Below are 17,406 nucleotides of genomic sequence, written 5' to 3' on the forward strand. Positions count from 1 at the left end.
CGCTTGAAATCTGGATTAAAAGACTTCTCACTCAATTTATATTCAATTACTGACTCACTAAGGGCAATACTGCCTTACTAAATCTACCCAAATCAGCATTAATAAGGGACTTGCCAAAGATATCTTGAAGGACTCAGTAGTGGGGAAAAGCCCTGCACTACTGCTTTTCTGGTTACAGCAGAGGAATTCATAGCTAGTTTGCTGCTACCCTTTCCAAGAGCCCCAGGCAGATGTGCCCAGACACCCTATTGCTGATAACACGCTTGTTTGTAAGTGATGCCACAGGCTATTTGCAGAATCATTGTTTTTCAAAGCACACAAAAAGTGCCTATAAGTTAAAAAAAAAAGTCTTCCAAAACCACTGTATTTGTCAGCATAAAAGAAGTTTTTCCCACCATTTACAAACAAGAATAGTTTTTTAATAAGAAAGCACAACTGCAAGATACTGTATTTTTAGGCAGTCCCAAGATAACATTCTTAAACACTCACTGTGAAAAACAGTTAAACTCTCCAGAGCTGCTCAACAGAATTCTCTTAGCAAAGTTGGAAGAGATGCATTGATAAAAGACGAGGGCATTGCCTTTGAAAGGCCTTTATAACATCTTGCCAAAGAGGCAAGTATAAGCGCAAACCCCTAGTCGAGAACATTGCTCATCTCCATCTTGGCAAGGTTGTCAAAATCCCACATGTACAACTATCAGGAAACAAATGCATCACACTACTGTACAATTAAGATTCTAAGAAAGACCTTACAGTTCTGCATCACATTAGAAAATCTTCAAAGCATAGAGTTTATCAGGAAGAAATGAGACCCCTAAGCAGTTCTACAATGCATTTCTAGAGCAAAAGACTGAAGTACAAAAACTAGCAACAACCCCAACACTGTTAATTTAGGTTTCCAAATCCCTATTATTTTTTCAGGTGTTTTTCAAGTGGCGATATCTTGATTGCCTGCATGCATGTACAGTTTTCTTGGAAACTAAAACCCTGAAGAAGTCATTAGCAACATGATACAACAGGCTCCAGCACTGCTCTTGAAAGAAATGTCCAATAAATCATGGCTGCACTATCAAACAGAAATCAGACAGCACTTTTTCTAATTCAGCAACTTATTAATACACCAATACAAGTAATGAACCAGGTGATACAACACAGTGTTGGTAACTCTAAAGAAATGCTCACAGAAACAAAACAAGCCTAAATCAGATATCACTAACCAGAGAGGGGGGAAATCATTCAGACATGTCTTGAAAAACAGCAGCTCACTACTCAGCATTATCAAAAAGGCCAAAAGACAATGAAGAATTTTTACAACAGACACAAAGAATAAAGCAGGAAATGTTACCATACCACTTAAAAAAAACTAGGGTTTGCCTCCTTTTTGAACACCAGATTCAGTTCTCTGTCACTTCAGTTCAAAAAGGGTATTATACTTAAAATTACTTTCTGCGAGCAATGAGACAGTCGAAATTAGAACAACTTCCACACAAGCACAGATTTAAGACTTTTCAGCTGGATAGAAGAGAGAAATAAAGATAAGGTACAGGTATTTCAGAGGTCCATAAAGTCATGAATAGCATGAAGAAGAGAACTAGGGAATGATCACCAACTGGTCTTACAACAAAAGAACTGGGGACACTCAGTGAAATTAACGTTTTTCACACAAGGCATACTTAAATTTAGAATTCTCTGTTATAGGATACTGTAAAGTTCAAATGCACAAATGGACTAAAAATGGAAGAATTGAACTCACATAGGATAAGCATATCATGGCTTATTAAATGCATGACAGAGGGCAACAGCAATCATTTACCCAGCATCTTATTAATAGCCAGTGGATTCCAAAAAAAGTTTCTGAAGCCATGGGCAGCTCCTAACACAGGGTAATGGTTCTGCACTCCACGTTTTGTGAAGCTGTGGCACACCTGGGTGCAGGCTGATATGATTCAACAGATGACTGGGAAAATTAACAGATGAAGAAAACATTTAAACTTTTAATCCTGAGGGCAATCCCCAAGAGTATGGAGAGTACTGAGGAAGTATCACTACACACATGATCTTGTCTTGTTCTTTTACCTCCACAGCTAGCTCACAGACAGGCAAAGAAAGATAAGCATGGCTGGTGCTGCTACCACAGAGCACACTTGCCCTCTCTGACTTTCTGCAATTTGAGCACGCAACAAAACCCTACCAGCACCTGTTATCGTGATTTCCTTGTCCAACAAATTGGCCATAGTAATGGTAAGCACATAAGGTAATGTGAGAGCCAGAATGATGACATGGTTGGTTCAAGACATGTCATGACAGAATGTCTGGGTGAGGTGAGGAAAATAAGGGCAAGGAAAGATTTGCTCATTAAATTAGAGACAGCAGTACTAAATTCACAATCCACATACCAAGGTCATGCGAGGCGGCCATGGAAATACAGACAATTTAGGAGCCAAGCTACAAAGCTATCAAATATACGTGACGTCAGAGGTAAGCAAGACCAAAGTTCTGTAGGAAGCAAGAGGAGCATCAGGAACATTATGCAGAAAGGCAAGCAAACTCAAATATGTAAAATAGGACACTTCTGAAAACCTGCTATGCAGCCAACATTGGCATTTATCTCTGATGATGGGAGCAGGTGAAGAGAAAGGAGGCAGCTGTGTTGTATATTGGAAGGAAAAAAAAAACACCAAAACCACAGTGAGATCCTAGCCTTTCACACAGGCAATCTCATATTTAACAGAGAAGGTAGCAATTTATTGGTTTGACAACTGTAACATCAGATAATAGCAAAACCAGACAAGCCTGGAGGCCAAGCAAAACAGATTTTTACATCCCTTACTCATTTTGCAGAGAAAGAATTTGATGTGTATGCAGTCAATATATGACCCAAACCCCACCCACCAAACAACTATTGTCTCCTCTTCCATAAGGCAGAACATCTTCCAGGGCTAAGGTCACTGCAGGGAAGAAGCTGCATCTCTTCTGGTCCGATTGCTACCTGACAGGAAACTAGAGCAGACATATAAAGGCTTCTTTTATTAATCCTCGCAGCTGATATAGAATACAAAAGCTACTGTGGTTGATTTATTATTACATAAAGTTAAAATTGTTTTATTTAAGTAGTGAAGAAGTTTGAGTTGGCAACACTGCAGAACAGGAACTCCCACCTCTTGCATTTAGAAGGCAGAGCTCAGCAGGACTCCTCACTCCTTTGTTCAAGTTCCCAGTAAGGAGAGGCAAATGGGAAACCAACAGACCAGCACAACAGAGCTCAGGACTAGGCAGGCATATGGGGAGAAGGAAAATTATATGATCACCAGTTCTGCTCAGTGCTTAAAGCATTCTCCATATTACAACTCTGGGATGAACAGCAATTTTAAAATATTTAAAAGACTTCATTAAAGGACTGGTGTTTCAAAACAAGATTAGTTATTAGTTTGTATGGGCTGGGGAAGAATAGGATCAACGGTTCCAGTTAGCTTAAGGTTAACCTAAACCAAAATAAAAAGTCTAGGAAGAGATACTCTGAAGTTATAACTACATCCTTCTTCCCAGAAATTCCTCTGAGTCTTTCCAAGCACAACCCCACTTGAAAGTAGCTAGGGGTTTTATACACCACTTTTGCAGGTAGCACAGGCAACCCCTAAAGCACCATCCAGACTTCTGGAAGTCACCAAACCCAGGAGCATTGAAAAATTAAGCAGGTTTGCAGGTCCAAACATTGCCAAATCTGCTGTTGCTTGGTGAAGCAGCAAGTGCTCTATGAACTTTATATTCCATTAAGGCAATTCGCCTCTTCTTTCACTGGATTTGACGCAGTACAAAATCTACAGAAGTATTAATAGGGGGATTTGCAGCATTAGACTCCCAGCCTACTCTGTAGCTAGAATGCTTTACAATACCCTGCCTGATTAGAACATGAGCCTATTTAAGACTAGTTTGGTGTATCATCCACCCATACCAGCTGTCTCCCTGAAGGAGAGGCAGAAAGGAGCAGGCACTGGGCTAGATTACAGACAATGAGTGTGAGGAAGGAGGCATTGATCCTTCAGACACCTGCATACCTTGATTGCAAAGTACAGACAGTACAGCTGAATTCACACAGCACCAAGATGAGACCACCAGATAGCTTTAGATGCCTAGAAATGATGGTTACAGCTTCCAAGACTGCTGCAATGAACCAAGTCAAGAAGTTAGGGCCTCCATTTTCTTCCACCTCCTGACAAGTGGAGTATAAATGAAAGCTCATGTCTGCTGCCTTCTCAGCTTCTGCTACAGGGAAGAACAGCTCTTTACAGCACCAACCACATATCCAAATGCAGGATTAAGTGCAGCTGTGCCATATTTCTCTTAAGTGAAAAGAGAATTAGCTGTTCAGAAGTGTGCTCTGGCCACAAGAGTTCAGACATTCAACAGCTTGAAGTCCAGTCATTCACTCTAACAGTTACATGTGACTTTTTACACAAGACCTTTGCAGTTCCTCTTCTGGGCTAGGATCAGCAGAAGTTTAATTAGCATTTGAGTCATAGTTTCAAAGCTAGCCTGAGTTTATGCAGCCTCAGATTAGAGCAGAAGTCTCCCAGTAGTGCTTGGCACTGATATCAGGGCTCTGTAGCCAAACAAGATCAGGGTATGTATGTTTGTGATGAGCCTGAATATTTTAGTCACATATGTTGAGCATTTTCACTTGATGCACATGAGTCCTTGCTGAGGACAGGTATATCAGTTTCTTCCAAGAACATTGCTTATTTGACCTTGCCCTTGAATTCAGGCAAGCATTAGCATTGAGGTGAGATGTTCTTAACTCTTCCCTGGCAAATCCACTTACTCATGCAATCCAAGAAATGCAGAGTTTGGCATGTAGTGTTCATTTCAGGATTCTGCAACAGTAGCTGCTGTGTATGCATCTGATTAGCAGCTGTGCACCTGCTTAGGCTTCTGGTATACATGAATTATGTCTCTCATTTTCCATTAAAACTATTATTCATGATCTTGTAATCAAATGATTAGGATTCATTCAGAGCTGAGGTTGTACACTGATCATCCAGCACTGGAGCTACACAGTTCATGCACGCTATCACTACAGTAAGAGCAGACTCCTGTGGAATTGGAAATAGTGATCAGCCTTAACTATAAGTTGCCCTACAGAATTAGCACCCTACATGTGCTCTGACCACAAAGCTGGGAAACTTCTCACTAAGCAGATCAAACTAGCACAGCACAGACTGAGGATCTGGCTCCTGACTTGCTCAGGTAAGCTCTATTATCCAGAACCACACACAGACAGCCTGCCATATGCTGGAGGTGTTCTTCCAGTAATATCCTTTACTCCGGCCATACCTCAGCTAGGTCACAATAGAAGCTACACAGGTCAATTGGTACAACACCAGGAGTATCCAGGGAGTCTTTAAACTCAAACTTCTGCAAAGCGGAACCACAAGTGAAAGACAGCACAAGCCTTGACACCACAGCATTTAACAAGCCTAATGTAACAGCCTTTTACTCAACCTACCTTCCTGTACCAACACATGCTTCCAAAAGCAAGGGGCACCCCACCCAAGTTGCAAATGAACTAGTAAACTCAAAGTAAACACCTCAGGGCTCCAAATATGTTGACTTTGAAATTCTTTAACCTTAGTCCTCAAAAAGGACTGAAATACAGATTTTGTTTGTGGAACAACCTCTACACAGTATGCAGTTCAGACTACAACTGACTATTCCTTAGCACTAGGATATGAATGTTCAAAAACTAATAACCATCTCAGTGTCTCAGGGTATGAGAACTCCCTGCATATAAGTGAGTTTTGACTCATTTCAAGTTAAGTTCTCCAGCAGTTTGGGACAGATCCATTAAATCCTTCCAGCAACTCTTATAACTGTACACTGAGTTTCTGAGGCAGCCATAGGGCAGAATGTCTCCAGGACTAACACGGAACACTACAATGGAAAAGATATTGCAAGCTTTCCTTCACTGATGGTTAATCTGCTCCTTACACACTTTTGGTCATGAGCAGGCCAATTTACAAACCTGCTTTGGACAAAGGAACAGCAACCAATAGTAGTCAAAGACAATACTGGCAAGTGGCTAGATCTGAGGTTTTATGTGGCTAAGACTTAGACAAAAGATGGTTAGTGCACTAAAGAAGGCATCTGAGTTTCAATGGAAGCCATGAATTAGCCAGAACACCAGTGTTACTCTAGAGCATATCTCTGCCCAGTGAAGGATTTTGCCTTTTTGTTCCTCCTATTAAGTGTAAGTCTTCTCAGATACAGTTAACCCCCCTCCAAGTTTCAGGTAAACTTTTGATACATGACTGGCTGATGGATATGCTCCTTTCTCAGCTGGTAATATGTACATATATACATGGAAGACAAGATAGAGATATCACTTCTTCAGAGTGGTTAGAGAATCATCGTAAAATATTCACCAACAAGGATCTTGTGTCAAGTTAGTGAGTACTTCAGTAGCAGAAGTTCAATGGTCAAACAGCTTGACAGAACATGATTCCAACCAAGATAATACATTCAGTTCTTTGGGCATACCACAGAATTAACGCACCTTTAGAAAGAAACATGAGTCTTTGCTTCCATACATAGTCTAACTGTGTTCAAAGTTTTCAAAGATAACAGAACTACTGATAAGACAGATTTAAGTTTTGCTTTCATTTGACTTGAAAAAGTAAAAACAGTTAACATTTAGAGAAAAACATGCTTTCAGTATGTAGGCATTTCACTTGTCTAGATTTGCCTTCTTGAACTCATTATGTGAACTCATCCCTGAGTTTCAGCTCTGCTAATCACTCTTGAGAATCTTCAGACAAGTTTCTGAAAGAATCACCAGAACAATAGTTCAGGATTGAACTTGAGAGCATTTCACATGCTCCTGTAGAGCTGCACTGTCCACTCATCCCTTAAACACTTTAGATGGCATAATAGTAAACCAAAGTAGAAGTACTAAGGCAGGCAAGAGTTTCCATCTTCCTTCCTTTCCTTCCTGTACACTGCTTAGAAAGGTTGAGTATCATCAAATGTACAACAGGAAAATTCTCTACAGCTTTTAACAAGGGTACATTCACAGATATTCTAGACACTGTCAGGACAGTGAAGTCAGTGAAACAGGGTGTGAGGGATGCTACCCTTCAGTTTCATGCATTGTTCACCTTAGCCTCCTTCAGCATGGGGGCTTATGTATTCCTTATTTCTAACCTTCCTTTATATTTAAGACCTTGGCTCCATTTACCCTCTCCTTCCTGCCATCTCCCTCCTCTCAGCATGACACATTATGGTGGCTGCTTTTCCCCCAAGTCTCCTGCAGTGGCCTGTATGAGCAATGGCTTTTCTTTGTCTAAGGGCACCAGCCTACAGGCACTTCAGCTTCCTGGTGCTCACCCATTAGAAATGCTCTAAAAAAAAGTAGGAAAATCATTGCTCTGAAACAGAAATTCCCCAGCCCCTCAATTTTAAAGGTTTATTAGCACAATGTTTCTATGCGCTGTACTGCACATGCTCAGACACCACACGAGTAGTATCAGTTGTAGACACTGCATCATGCTTTGTTCTTATGACGGTATACACCATACACTGTTCAGTTAAGACTTTACCCACGAAGGAAGTAAGGCTATGCAGCATCTCTTACAGGCACTGTCCGCAGAACTAGTCTAGTCATCAAGTCACCTAAATTCCCTGCTACTTCAGCTGCTCAACTACAACATTAGACTTTTAGCCTTCAGAGCTGATGTTACAGATACTCAGATCTGATGCACTGCCTGTTTAGTTCGTAGGAACTGGTTCATTTTAGCAGAATGTATCATACCTACTCCCTGCATCAGTGGCCTTACACCGCAGTTTGTTCACAGCAGGGGAGGAACACACCTATGCAGGATCCATGGAGGAGCATGCCTCACCTAGCATAACCTTTTATATAAGGCTTCCAAAGATCACTGGACAAACACTGTTTTCTTTCCTACTTCATAAAAGAGTCAAATGACAACACAAAGTTTAATAGCATTAGTTTCCAATTTTATCATAACAGCCCAGGAAATAAGTATCTCCTTGCAGTCAGACTCAGAGTACACAAATGCACTACACTGCAAAAGTTGAAATTCTAATTCTACATTTAAATTGTTATAAGAATTCAGATTTCTTGTTATATACCTGCACCTGTGTCAGTTTTACATGTTTTATGGCAACACTACCTAAACTGAGTACTTCCTCACATTCTATGTAGCTATGATCTGAGAAAACAAGGTATCTAAGATTGCACCTGTGTATAGCCTGTTATTAACAGACAAGAGATCCTCAAGCTAAGTGTAGCCATACAGAGCACGATGGCAGCAGTTCCAAGTTTCAGAAATACATGAACACACACATCCAGATTTCCTCTGCTCTTTCACATCTCTCCTAGCACAGCCAAACACCAATGAGATGCTCAGCTGGGTGACAATTAAAATGAATCCAGCACTTTGCCAGTTATCTTAATCAAGTAGTCAACTGCAGTTTCACCTTCTCATACAGTGAACACTGGCATCAGCTCAAACTACTGCAGCTTCTAGCTGTAATCTGAGGCAGCCATACAGCAATATCTTTCTGTGTAGAGACCGATTCAGAACACCTACAGCCCTTAAGAGCCTACTTGGGTTGTGATTCCTAAAGTTCTGTGTTTACTTGGTTACAAAAATACGGAATCTTCTGGAAGACTGCAGAGACATCCAGCAGCCTCAGCTACAACTAAAAGCTTACATAGTTAAGCTGTCTAGAGAGCCTGCTCTGAGCATGGAGTGCCAAGGCACTAGTACCCAGGCTACATTCACATTCCTATTTTTGAACATGTTGTTCAGCACAGTTGGTTCAGACACTTTAGATGCTCCAGAGAGGTTGAGAGGCAGAGTTGATCTGACTATTGAACAGTCAGACAGTGATAAATCACTTAAAAGCTATCAGCGCTTGAAGGATTTACATCAACTCCAACAAGATCTGATCACATTCTCTGCTGTCTTTGGCAAAAGCTGTCAGAGATAAACCTGAAAAATAAGAGATCAAGGTGAGGACAGGAGTATTAGTAGGGCTTCTAACAGCTAAAGTTAGCAACACATTTTTCCTGTGCATTTAAGCAATCTCTACAGTTCCACACCACTCAGTGTCTTGAAATGCAGCAATTTGCACTTGAGGCTTACCACAGATGGTATAGATGCAGTCATTATGCTTCAGCAGCAAGAACCTAATCCTGAACACTATATTCCAGTCAGAACCAATTACAGTTTGGAGTACAATTTGTAAATTAGTGCCCTAGCATCATTAACTTAGGGACACAAATTTCAAGAATTGAGGCCTCACAAGCATTATGTATCATGAGAACAAGCTGCTTCTACATCCTCTTCTGTTGTTGCAAACATAACAGGGTAGGGCAGCAAAACACTCACTCACCTGCTGTTTCATCAAATAAACACAAAGCCTACATTTGAGAAGAGCCTATTCCAAAACCACTTTGGGAACAAATTATTTCTTCCTCATCTGTCATTTTACAATATATTTCATGGACACAATGGGATCTGCCCTTCTCCTCAGAACACACCGCTTCCAGGAGAAAAACTAAATACAATTACTTCAGATACAACTTGAAGGGCATACAAGCATTCTGAGAACAAAAAGTTCTAAAGGTGTAAGTATAACTCAATATTTCAAAACATCCCTTAATTTTTATTCACCGGTAATGTAACAGCTTCTTATACATGAAGACTACTGACTACAGTGCTAGGCAGCAAGTGCACCTAGAAGTTATCTTCACTCAGAAGAGCCATGCCCCCACATACACTAAGCCCAATAAGTATGGCATTATGCATTGGGAACATGTAGTTAACACCCTATTTTGTAAGCTACATTAAGGTCTCCAACAAAGACTTAAAAATCAATTGTTATAAGAACATTGCGGAAACTTATTCATGAGGTGAATATATGCATTCACAAGCTGAATAAAAATGGTTTCTTGAATTTTAGTCACAGAGTGCCTATTTCAGAGGTCCAAATTTCTATAGCAACATTCCCATTAAGCACCAGGAAATGTTGGATTAGACCTACTTATATTGCAGCATGATTTCAATTATGATTCCAGGAAGCCTATTTGAAAAGCTCCTGTCTTTTCAAAGAAGTGATCTTTCAGGCTGCGACCAAACAGCATTTAAGCTTCTAAGGAAAGAATTGCAAGTTCTTTTTCATTATTGTCACGAACACCCATTACAGTATCCTTTCAGCAGGAAACCTGAACACCAGCATGAAGGTTTCAGGACAGAAAGAGCAAAGTTGAATACAACCTTTATGCAAGGCAAAGGATAGACACAAAAAGGCTCTGGGACCTTGGCTCAGTAGTAAAATAGGTCTTTCACCTATAAAGATCTTGATCAGGCAATCAACTAGTCTTGTCCACTTCAAGTTAAGAAGGATGTATAAAAATGCAGCAATACAGGCAACAGAAAAAACAACGAGTCATGTTATTGATCAGTCAAATGTACCTGTAGCCCTGCCAGAAGTGGTCACCACCACTGGCCATTAATAAGTGGTCCTTGACTAAGGAGGGGAGGGAGCATATTCCTGTATCCTCCTCAGAGGGAACTACACAGTTCTACCTCACTCTACAAGGTATGAGGTACCTATGCAACACATTAGCAAGAAGTCCACCTCACACAGTGTAAGTCTTCTGCAAAACAGTCCTAAATCTGCATTCCACAATGATCTGAAGTCAGTGGTGAAATAAGAGCCTTAACCCGCTTGTGGCTTGTTACTTGCAATACAGATCATGCTTACAGCTTTGTCATTTTCTGGTCAAGCTAGTTCAAATCCTGAGCTAGGTTTTCTACAGGAAATAAGTCCTAAAATCTCTATTGATGCCACACTGGACTCTGTTGTCCAAATGACAGAGTTCCATTACAGCTTAACCCCTCTATCTGAACTACTGTGGTCCTACCCTTCCTCATCACATCAGCCCTCCGTTGTGTTCTGTCACCAGCTGTGCCAACACATGCAGCTTGGGCATCTGACCCAATCCCAGGTTTCATAAATGAAGTAGTGAAGGACACAGATCCTTCTCTTCCCTTGAAACACCGTTTTCTTAACAGCTGAACTACAGCTTCTACCCTTTTGTTACAGGCAGAGAAGGAAGTGCTTGACCAAACAGGCAAAACTTAGCTGTATGAAAGACAAGTCTTTGCTTATCCCTGTTACCAAACATATAACGCATCCCAACAAGTAATAAGGCCAAGAATGCCGCTGAAATCAGAGCTTGGTTCAACTAAAAAGGAAGAAGCTTGGTACACAAACATGAACATGTAACTTAGATAAGGTGTTGTGAATACAACTCCTTTTACTTAACCTCAGTATTTTGCAAGTAAGCAGGATTTAATCTCACCAACACGCAACAACAAATACAGAGCCATTTGTATTTATGGATTGTATACATCCAAGCTATAAGGCTAGCAAAACAAAAAGGGTACCAATGTTAGAGCTAAAAATTAACTCAACTCTGGCATACTGAACAAGATAACTAGCAAGTAAAATGGGTAACCTGTCAGAACTAGCTGATTCCATTAGTAAGTTAGGTTCATTCCTCTACTCAAAGAAACCAAACCAGATAAAGTTCTAGGTAAAAACTAGGGTGAGCCATTTTCTTGCATCATTAACCACAAATTTTACAGAATCCTTGTTTTGCAATCAATTATCTGGGTCTGCTACACTGTATTGATAGGCAGCAAATCAAATGGTAGAGGTAGAAGGGTAAACAAGACTACAGCAACAGAGTTAAGCTGACCTGAAGCTGCCTTAGAGATTTTAATGCCACGCTGTACAGACATGCAGGACTTAGCTTACTTTCAGCCTTCAGAAAAAACAAATATGCTGGTTTGATTTCATTCATTTAAAAGGTTCAGAGGTAAAATAAGGATTTTGTCCTCAAAAGTTAAACCAGGCATCAACATGATTAGATGACGCAGGCCAACAGGCAGAGATAACATGCTACGATTACCGCTTAACTCCATTGCCACTGGTCAGGAAACAAAGCTGGCCACCAATGGCATCACTGTTGTCACCACTAATTTGACAGAGCAGATTTGCTACTGGATGGTGTATAGCGGATGGCAAGCCCATGACATCAACATAATAAATGCCATTAAGAAGCTGCACTGTGACTCCAAAGGGCTCTTAGTTCTGCATCAGTGCCTGCTCTAATGCAATCAGACACTCTACCTTCCTCTGAACACTGTCAGCAATAGTCTGCTGAGTCATAGAGCCTGTAGGGACACTAGGAGCTGCAGGGCCTGCAGTAGTAAAAACTGCACTCAGCCTGCTGCAGAGCAGATCACTCCAATCTCAAAAACAGCAGTGCAGCACTGTTAGCCCACATAAAAAACACCTGGCAAAACCCTTTAAGCCCCAGTGAAACAAGATAAGCCTTATCTGAAGTACCTAGTGTCTCAGTGTCCAGTATAATGCAGCAAAACTTAAGCCTTTTAAAAGTCTTCACAATTCTTCCATACAAATATGGTGAGTTCCCCTATTTCCAACCCTCTCACACCAGGGTTGTCACAGGCAATCTATACAGAATGCCCAGCAACACATTTGCAAGCACCTTGTTATTTCAAAAATCAGACATAGGCAGTATTAACTGTATTTGTTCGGCTTCAGAAAGTTCTACATTAGTATTTTAGGAAAGGTTAAGAACAGGACATGCAAGAAAATATTTCAGTGCTAGCATTCAGAGCACCTAATATTTTTAATCTGCTTCAACTAGCACAGGTTATTAGTTTCAGACCATGTCTTTCACCAGTGTGGGTGTTGCCATTTATCTGAGCTTTTTTTGCCCTATAGCACTTGGTATATGCAATCTCTTCAGTGAGAAGAAGCTCTAAAAATTAGAAGCTCAGAACAATGACATGCAAGCTCTAAGCCAGTGGTTATTTCAAGACATAGCTCTCAAATTAAACTAGAATTAATTATGACAGCACCTCACCATGTTAAATACAGAGACACACAAGAAACAGTATTCAATACAAATTACTTTCATCTGAGGGAAAAAGTAAAAGTCTTGCTACTAGAGCAAGCTAGACATCTGCTTGATAAAATTAATCCTTGAGAAAAACATGACATGATTAAGAGTTTTTTCAGCTGCCAGCACTGAATGGTGCATGATTTGTGCTGAGCTCTTCACCGTTCTTACTTGGTTGTAATGATTCTCTTAAGTACAAAAGCTTAAAACATTTCCTGGATTCACATCAAGATTTGAATACTAGAAAAAAGTCTATTTTGTTCAAATGTTACTAAAAAGTCACATTTAAAAGCGAAAAATGCTTAATAAGTGCTCAGACTTGTTACTAAGATAGCTACAGTATCCCTTGGAATGACCTCTTCCACACAAAAGGGAATATTCATTATTGACCTTCAATGCAGTGAATCTATATAGAGCTGGCACAGCAAAAAGGCTGCTGCTGCATGTAATTTAATAAGCATAGACTGCAAAACAATGAAAAATTTAACTGACCTTATGTTTAGCATGCTGAAATTTTGACCCTTCCTGCTCTTCATGTTGCACCGAGTTGGTTCTCTCCCTCACACTTCTATACCCAGGACTGGGTATAATGTACTCTTTTCCTATGTCGATGTCTTTCATCTTCTGTAAACGCCAGGGTTTACACGTGTATTTTCACCTCAAATATCTGAAAAAAAATTAAATTCCACTTCATTATATGCTATGCCCAACACACCAGTTACTTTTAGTCATCTATTTTTAAAGTTTATTTTTGAAATAAAAATCAGAAAGCAATTGTAAAAGAGTTTTATTATAACAGGACTGTAATAATGTGACTTTGAAAACCCACACAAGACTAACTTCTCCTGAACTAGTTTAAACATACCCTGAGGTAACCAAATAGTACAATGATTCTCAATGCACTAGAGTACTGTCATACTTCCTCCCTTAGAACTCTGAAATACAATTATGCAATCTCACAGATTAAAGTAATAACTACAGTATTCAGCTGAAACCTTGAGAAACTTGACTTGGAAGATCAAATCCCTGAAATATTTTGTTAGTGTCTAAAGTTGCACATACCCAACAGCTTACCAGTACAAAGTTTTGCAAAACTGATCTCTCTAAAGGTATCACATGATAAAATTAGTCATTCCACACACACTCTAGAGGAAAATATATTCCTTCTCTATAGCATTATTCACTTACTCCATAGGCTTGAGCTATCATTAAGTATGAACATGCACAGGAAGGAGTCACATCTTCAGTGCTGCAGGTTTTCCCTCAGCCTATCAAATTGCACTGTAAGGTCAGAAGGAGAATCAGAGTCCCAAAAAGAAAAATCACCTCCCACTGCAAGACTTTGTTTTATAAGTCTACTTTACTGCATTCTGTCACTTGCCTTAAACTAACACGATAGAAGAAGCCTGATTAAGTTACATTAGTCAAAATCTGCATCAGCAGGTTTGGCTTGGTGCACTGGGCTGCCACCTCTTCACCGCCTGCAGAAACAGCCTCCTTCCCCCATCTGCCGACACAAGTCGCCCCCAACGCAGCCTTCCAGCTGCTCTCCAGCAGCCGGCCCCAGCTCACCGGCCGCCCGCCCCCCCCACCCCGGGGGGCCGCATGTGTCAGCACCGGGCGAGGATGCTGCAGAGCAGCAGGTCCCGGGGCTGCTGCACCCTGCTGGCTCTCCATCCCTCCTGCAACAGGGATGCGAGCCAGCCTCCCCCGACCTGCCACCCCCAAGCAACCCGGGGGGGGGGGGGGGGGGGGGGGGGGAAGGGGAAGTCCCCCCCTCCCCTATATTCCCCCCGCCTCCCCGTGTCTCCGCCGCACCAGCGTAAACAAGAAGGGCCCTCCCCGCTCAGGGACAGATCCTCCGCTCCAGCTGGGGTGCGACGGACAGCGATGGCCCCGAGCTGCCGGCGGGAGGGGGGGCACAGTGCAGCCCTCCTCACTGAGGGGGTGAGGGAACTGCTCGACCGGCCTCCTCACGGGAAAGAGGGCGGCAAAGCCGCCGCCTCCTCAGCCACGCGGCGACCCCCTCACCCACACAAAGGGTCGCTTCCCACCTCCACCTCAGCACCCGCCCCCGGTAACGGGCGGGGCGGCCCCGCTCACCTCCGCCCGACGACTACCCCCGCTGCAGCTTCTCCACTCAGCGGCCGCGAAACCAAACAACATCCCTTATAGCGGTTCCGGCGTCCCCACTGCGCCTGCGCGGGGAGGAGGGCGGGGGCTGCGGCGGCCGTTCCTTCCTGACGCCCCACGGGAAATGTAGTCCGCACCTCTGTGCCGGCCGCCCACTGGCTGCTGCCCGAGAACTACGTTTCCCAGAAGGCCCCGCGCGGGCCACCTCCGTTTGGCTCCCCCTCCCAGCCGTGCCCGCCCAGTCCCTTCCCGCCGCTCCTGCCGCAGCGTGGGGGGTCTGGAACGTTCGCCGCCGGCCGGCGCGAGCCGCGGGGGTGGGGCGCGCGCCCCTCGGCACGGCACGGCACGGCACGGCACGGCACGGCACGGCACGGCACGGCACGGCGGCAGTGCAATGCAGCGCGCTGCAATGCAAATGCAATGCGGTGCAACGCATTGCAGCGTAGCGCAGCGCAACGCGGTGCAGTGCAGCGCAGCGCAGTGCAGTACCGTGCCCCCCGTGCAGTGCGGGGAGGACGGGGCGAGCCGGCCCCCCCCCCCCCCCCCCCCCCGAGCGAATGTGAGGAGGGAAGAAGGGCCCCACTCTCCGCTCGGACAGCCGCACGCAAAGCCGAGGGACCTGGCGCCGAGCCGTGGGGAGGACGAGAGTGATCTCGGTTCCCCGCCCCGTCCCGCCGCAGGCACTGCCGCGCCGCGGCTCCCGGCAGCGGGAGCTGCCGCAGCGTGCTGCCTGGTTCGCAGAGGCGGAGCGGCGGCGGTAGGGGCTGGCGGCCGGAGCAGGAGGAGCGGCGCCTCCCGCTTCGGCCTCGGTTACACCGGCCTCTCTGCCGGCTGGAGGTTGGCACCAGCCTGTCACTTGCAGCCGGTTATTTACAGCCTTTCGGCCGGGGAAAGTGCAACTGTGTCCTTATCTGGGGCTTAACCTTTACCACAGCTGGGGCTGGAGTGCTGGCTTCTGTGTGCAGCGGCCGCGCCACCCATCAGCCACGGCCGCAGGCCTGCGACGCTCTTTGCAGCAAGCCAGGCTTGGAGCAGGACGTGCAGGAGGCAAAGGAAGCGCCCGCTGTGCCCCTCTGAAGGGATTCAGACCAGCTAAAGGGACTGTGAACTTGTCCCAGGGCTTTCCCAGTCAAGCTTTGCCCACTGAAAGGGATGGAGCAGGGGGGAGGGAAGGCTGTGCATCCCTGTGTGGTGGTGGCTGAGGGGCAGCAATGGCCCCGCTCCCCCAGTCAAGTGTGACACAGGGTATCCAGCCCCTGCCTCAGAGAAGTTCGTGAAGGAGGAGATGGACACAGCTGCATTTCCTCTCACAAAGGGCTGTGAATATCCTTAAGAAACCCTGAGCTGTAGCTTCTCCCCTGCTGTGTTTAAATACCCTGTCCTCATCTGACATCTTCTTTCCACCAGGCAAATTTGGCCGATGTCTCATTTAAGTGGTTTATATAACAAGCGCCTGCTTGCACCGCAGTCCTTGCTCTCTTGTCAGGAATGTTTGTGAGAGTCAATTTGATAGAAAAGCCGAAATAAACTCAGGTAAAGATGGGAAATGGGAATCTGGAAGTAAAACTGGACCCAGAATATTCCTTCCAAGCGCACAGGCCAGCAGTACAGGTAAAAGGTGTCACCATGCAAGCCACAATTCAAGGACACCCTTAAGGTACTAGAGAATCCCTTCAGAGCTCCCTGACACATACGGTTACACATCCTGGGGAGCTCCAACTCCATTTCTGGCAAAAATGATAATCGGCTCCATTGCAGGTGCTCTAATGTTTTGGGACAGGAGAACTGACAGACAGACGCACAGAAGCAGAGCCCTTTCCATGGTACGGCAGCCGAGAGCACACGTGGCTGCTGCATTTTCCTGCAGTCTGTTCCCCAGGACTCACAATCATGCAACTTCAGATTGGTTTGGCTGAGATTTTATTGGGGAAGAAGCTGCAAGGTGCACTTCATGCTTTATAAATGCTATGTCCCAGCAAAAGGTGGATTCTAAGACAGAAGCCAGGAGGCAATTTAGAGTAAGTCTCTGAACAGTTATTAAACAGACCTTTGCCTGCATCAAACACACTGGAGCGTAGGGGTAAATAGATGTGCAGTTACTGAGCAATGTAGTTAAACAGCATGAACAGAAAGGACAAAGTATGAATGATGGAGAGAATTAAACTGTGTTAAAGCTTCAAGGTGAATCACTTGGATTGTATTTTAGGGTGTTGACCTGAAATTGTTCTGAGCGTGAGCATGTCTTTGGCCCC

The 17,406-nt window shown here is 43.8% G+C and overlaps 1 protein-coding gene across 5 annotated transcripts in view; it reads right to left on the minus strand.

Annotated features, from left to right (window-relative positions):
- The window catches only part of ABCC5 (ATP binding cassette subfamily C member 5), a 50,665-nt gene extending 35,486 nt beyond the window's left edge, over window positions 1-15,179 (minus strand). For 4 of the 5 annotated variants that reach the window (XM_050902154.1, XM_050902152.1, XM_050902156.1 and 1 more), the window contains exons 1-2: window positions 14,210-14,285; window positions 13,514-13,688 (exon numbers count right to left, since the gene is read on the minus strand). In XM_050902154.1, the coding sequence (XP_050758111.1) occupies window positions 13,514-13,642 (129 nt within the window). In that variant the 5' untranslated portion in view covers window positions 13,643-13,688; window positions 14,210-14,285. Of the gene's footprint in view, window positions 1-13,513; window positions 13,689-14,209; window positions 14,286-15,124 lie in introns of those variants that run through there. The other variant, XM_050902153.1, reaches the window with a different exon arrangement.
- Between the last annotated feature and the right edge of the window lie 2,227 nt (window positions 15,180-17,406).

The sequence above is a fragment of the Gymnogyps californianus genome, chromosome 10, assembly GCF_018139145.2.
Source record: "Gymnogyps californianus isolate 813 chromosome 10, ASM1813914v2, whole genome shotgun sequence".
Taxonomy (NCBI): Eukaryota; Metazoa; Chordata; class Aves; order Accipitriformes; family Cathartidae; genus Gymnogyps; species Gymnogyps californianus.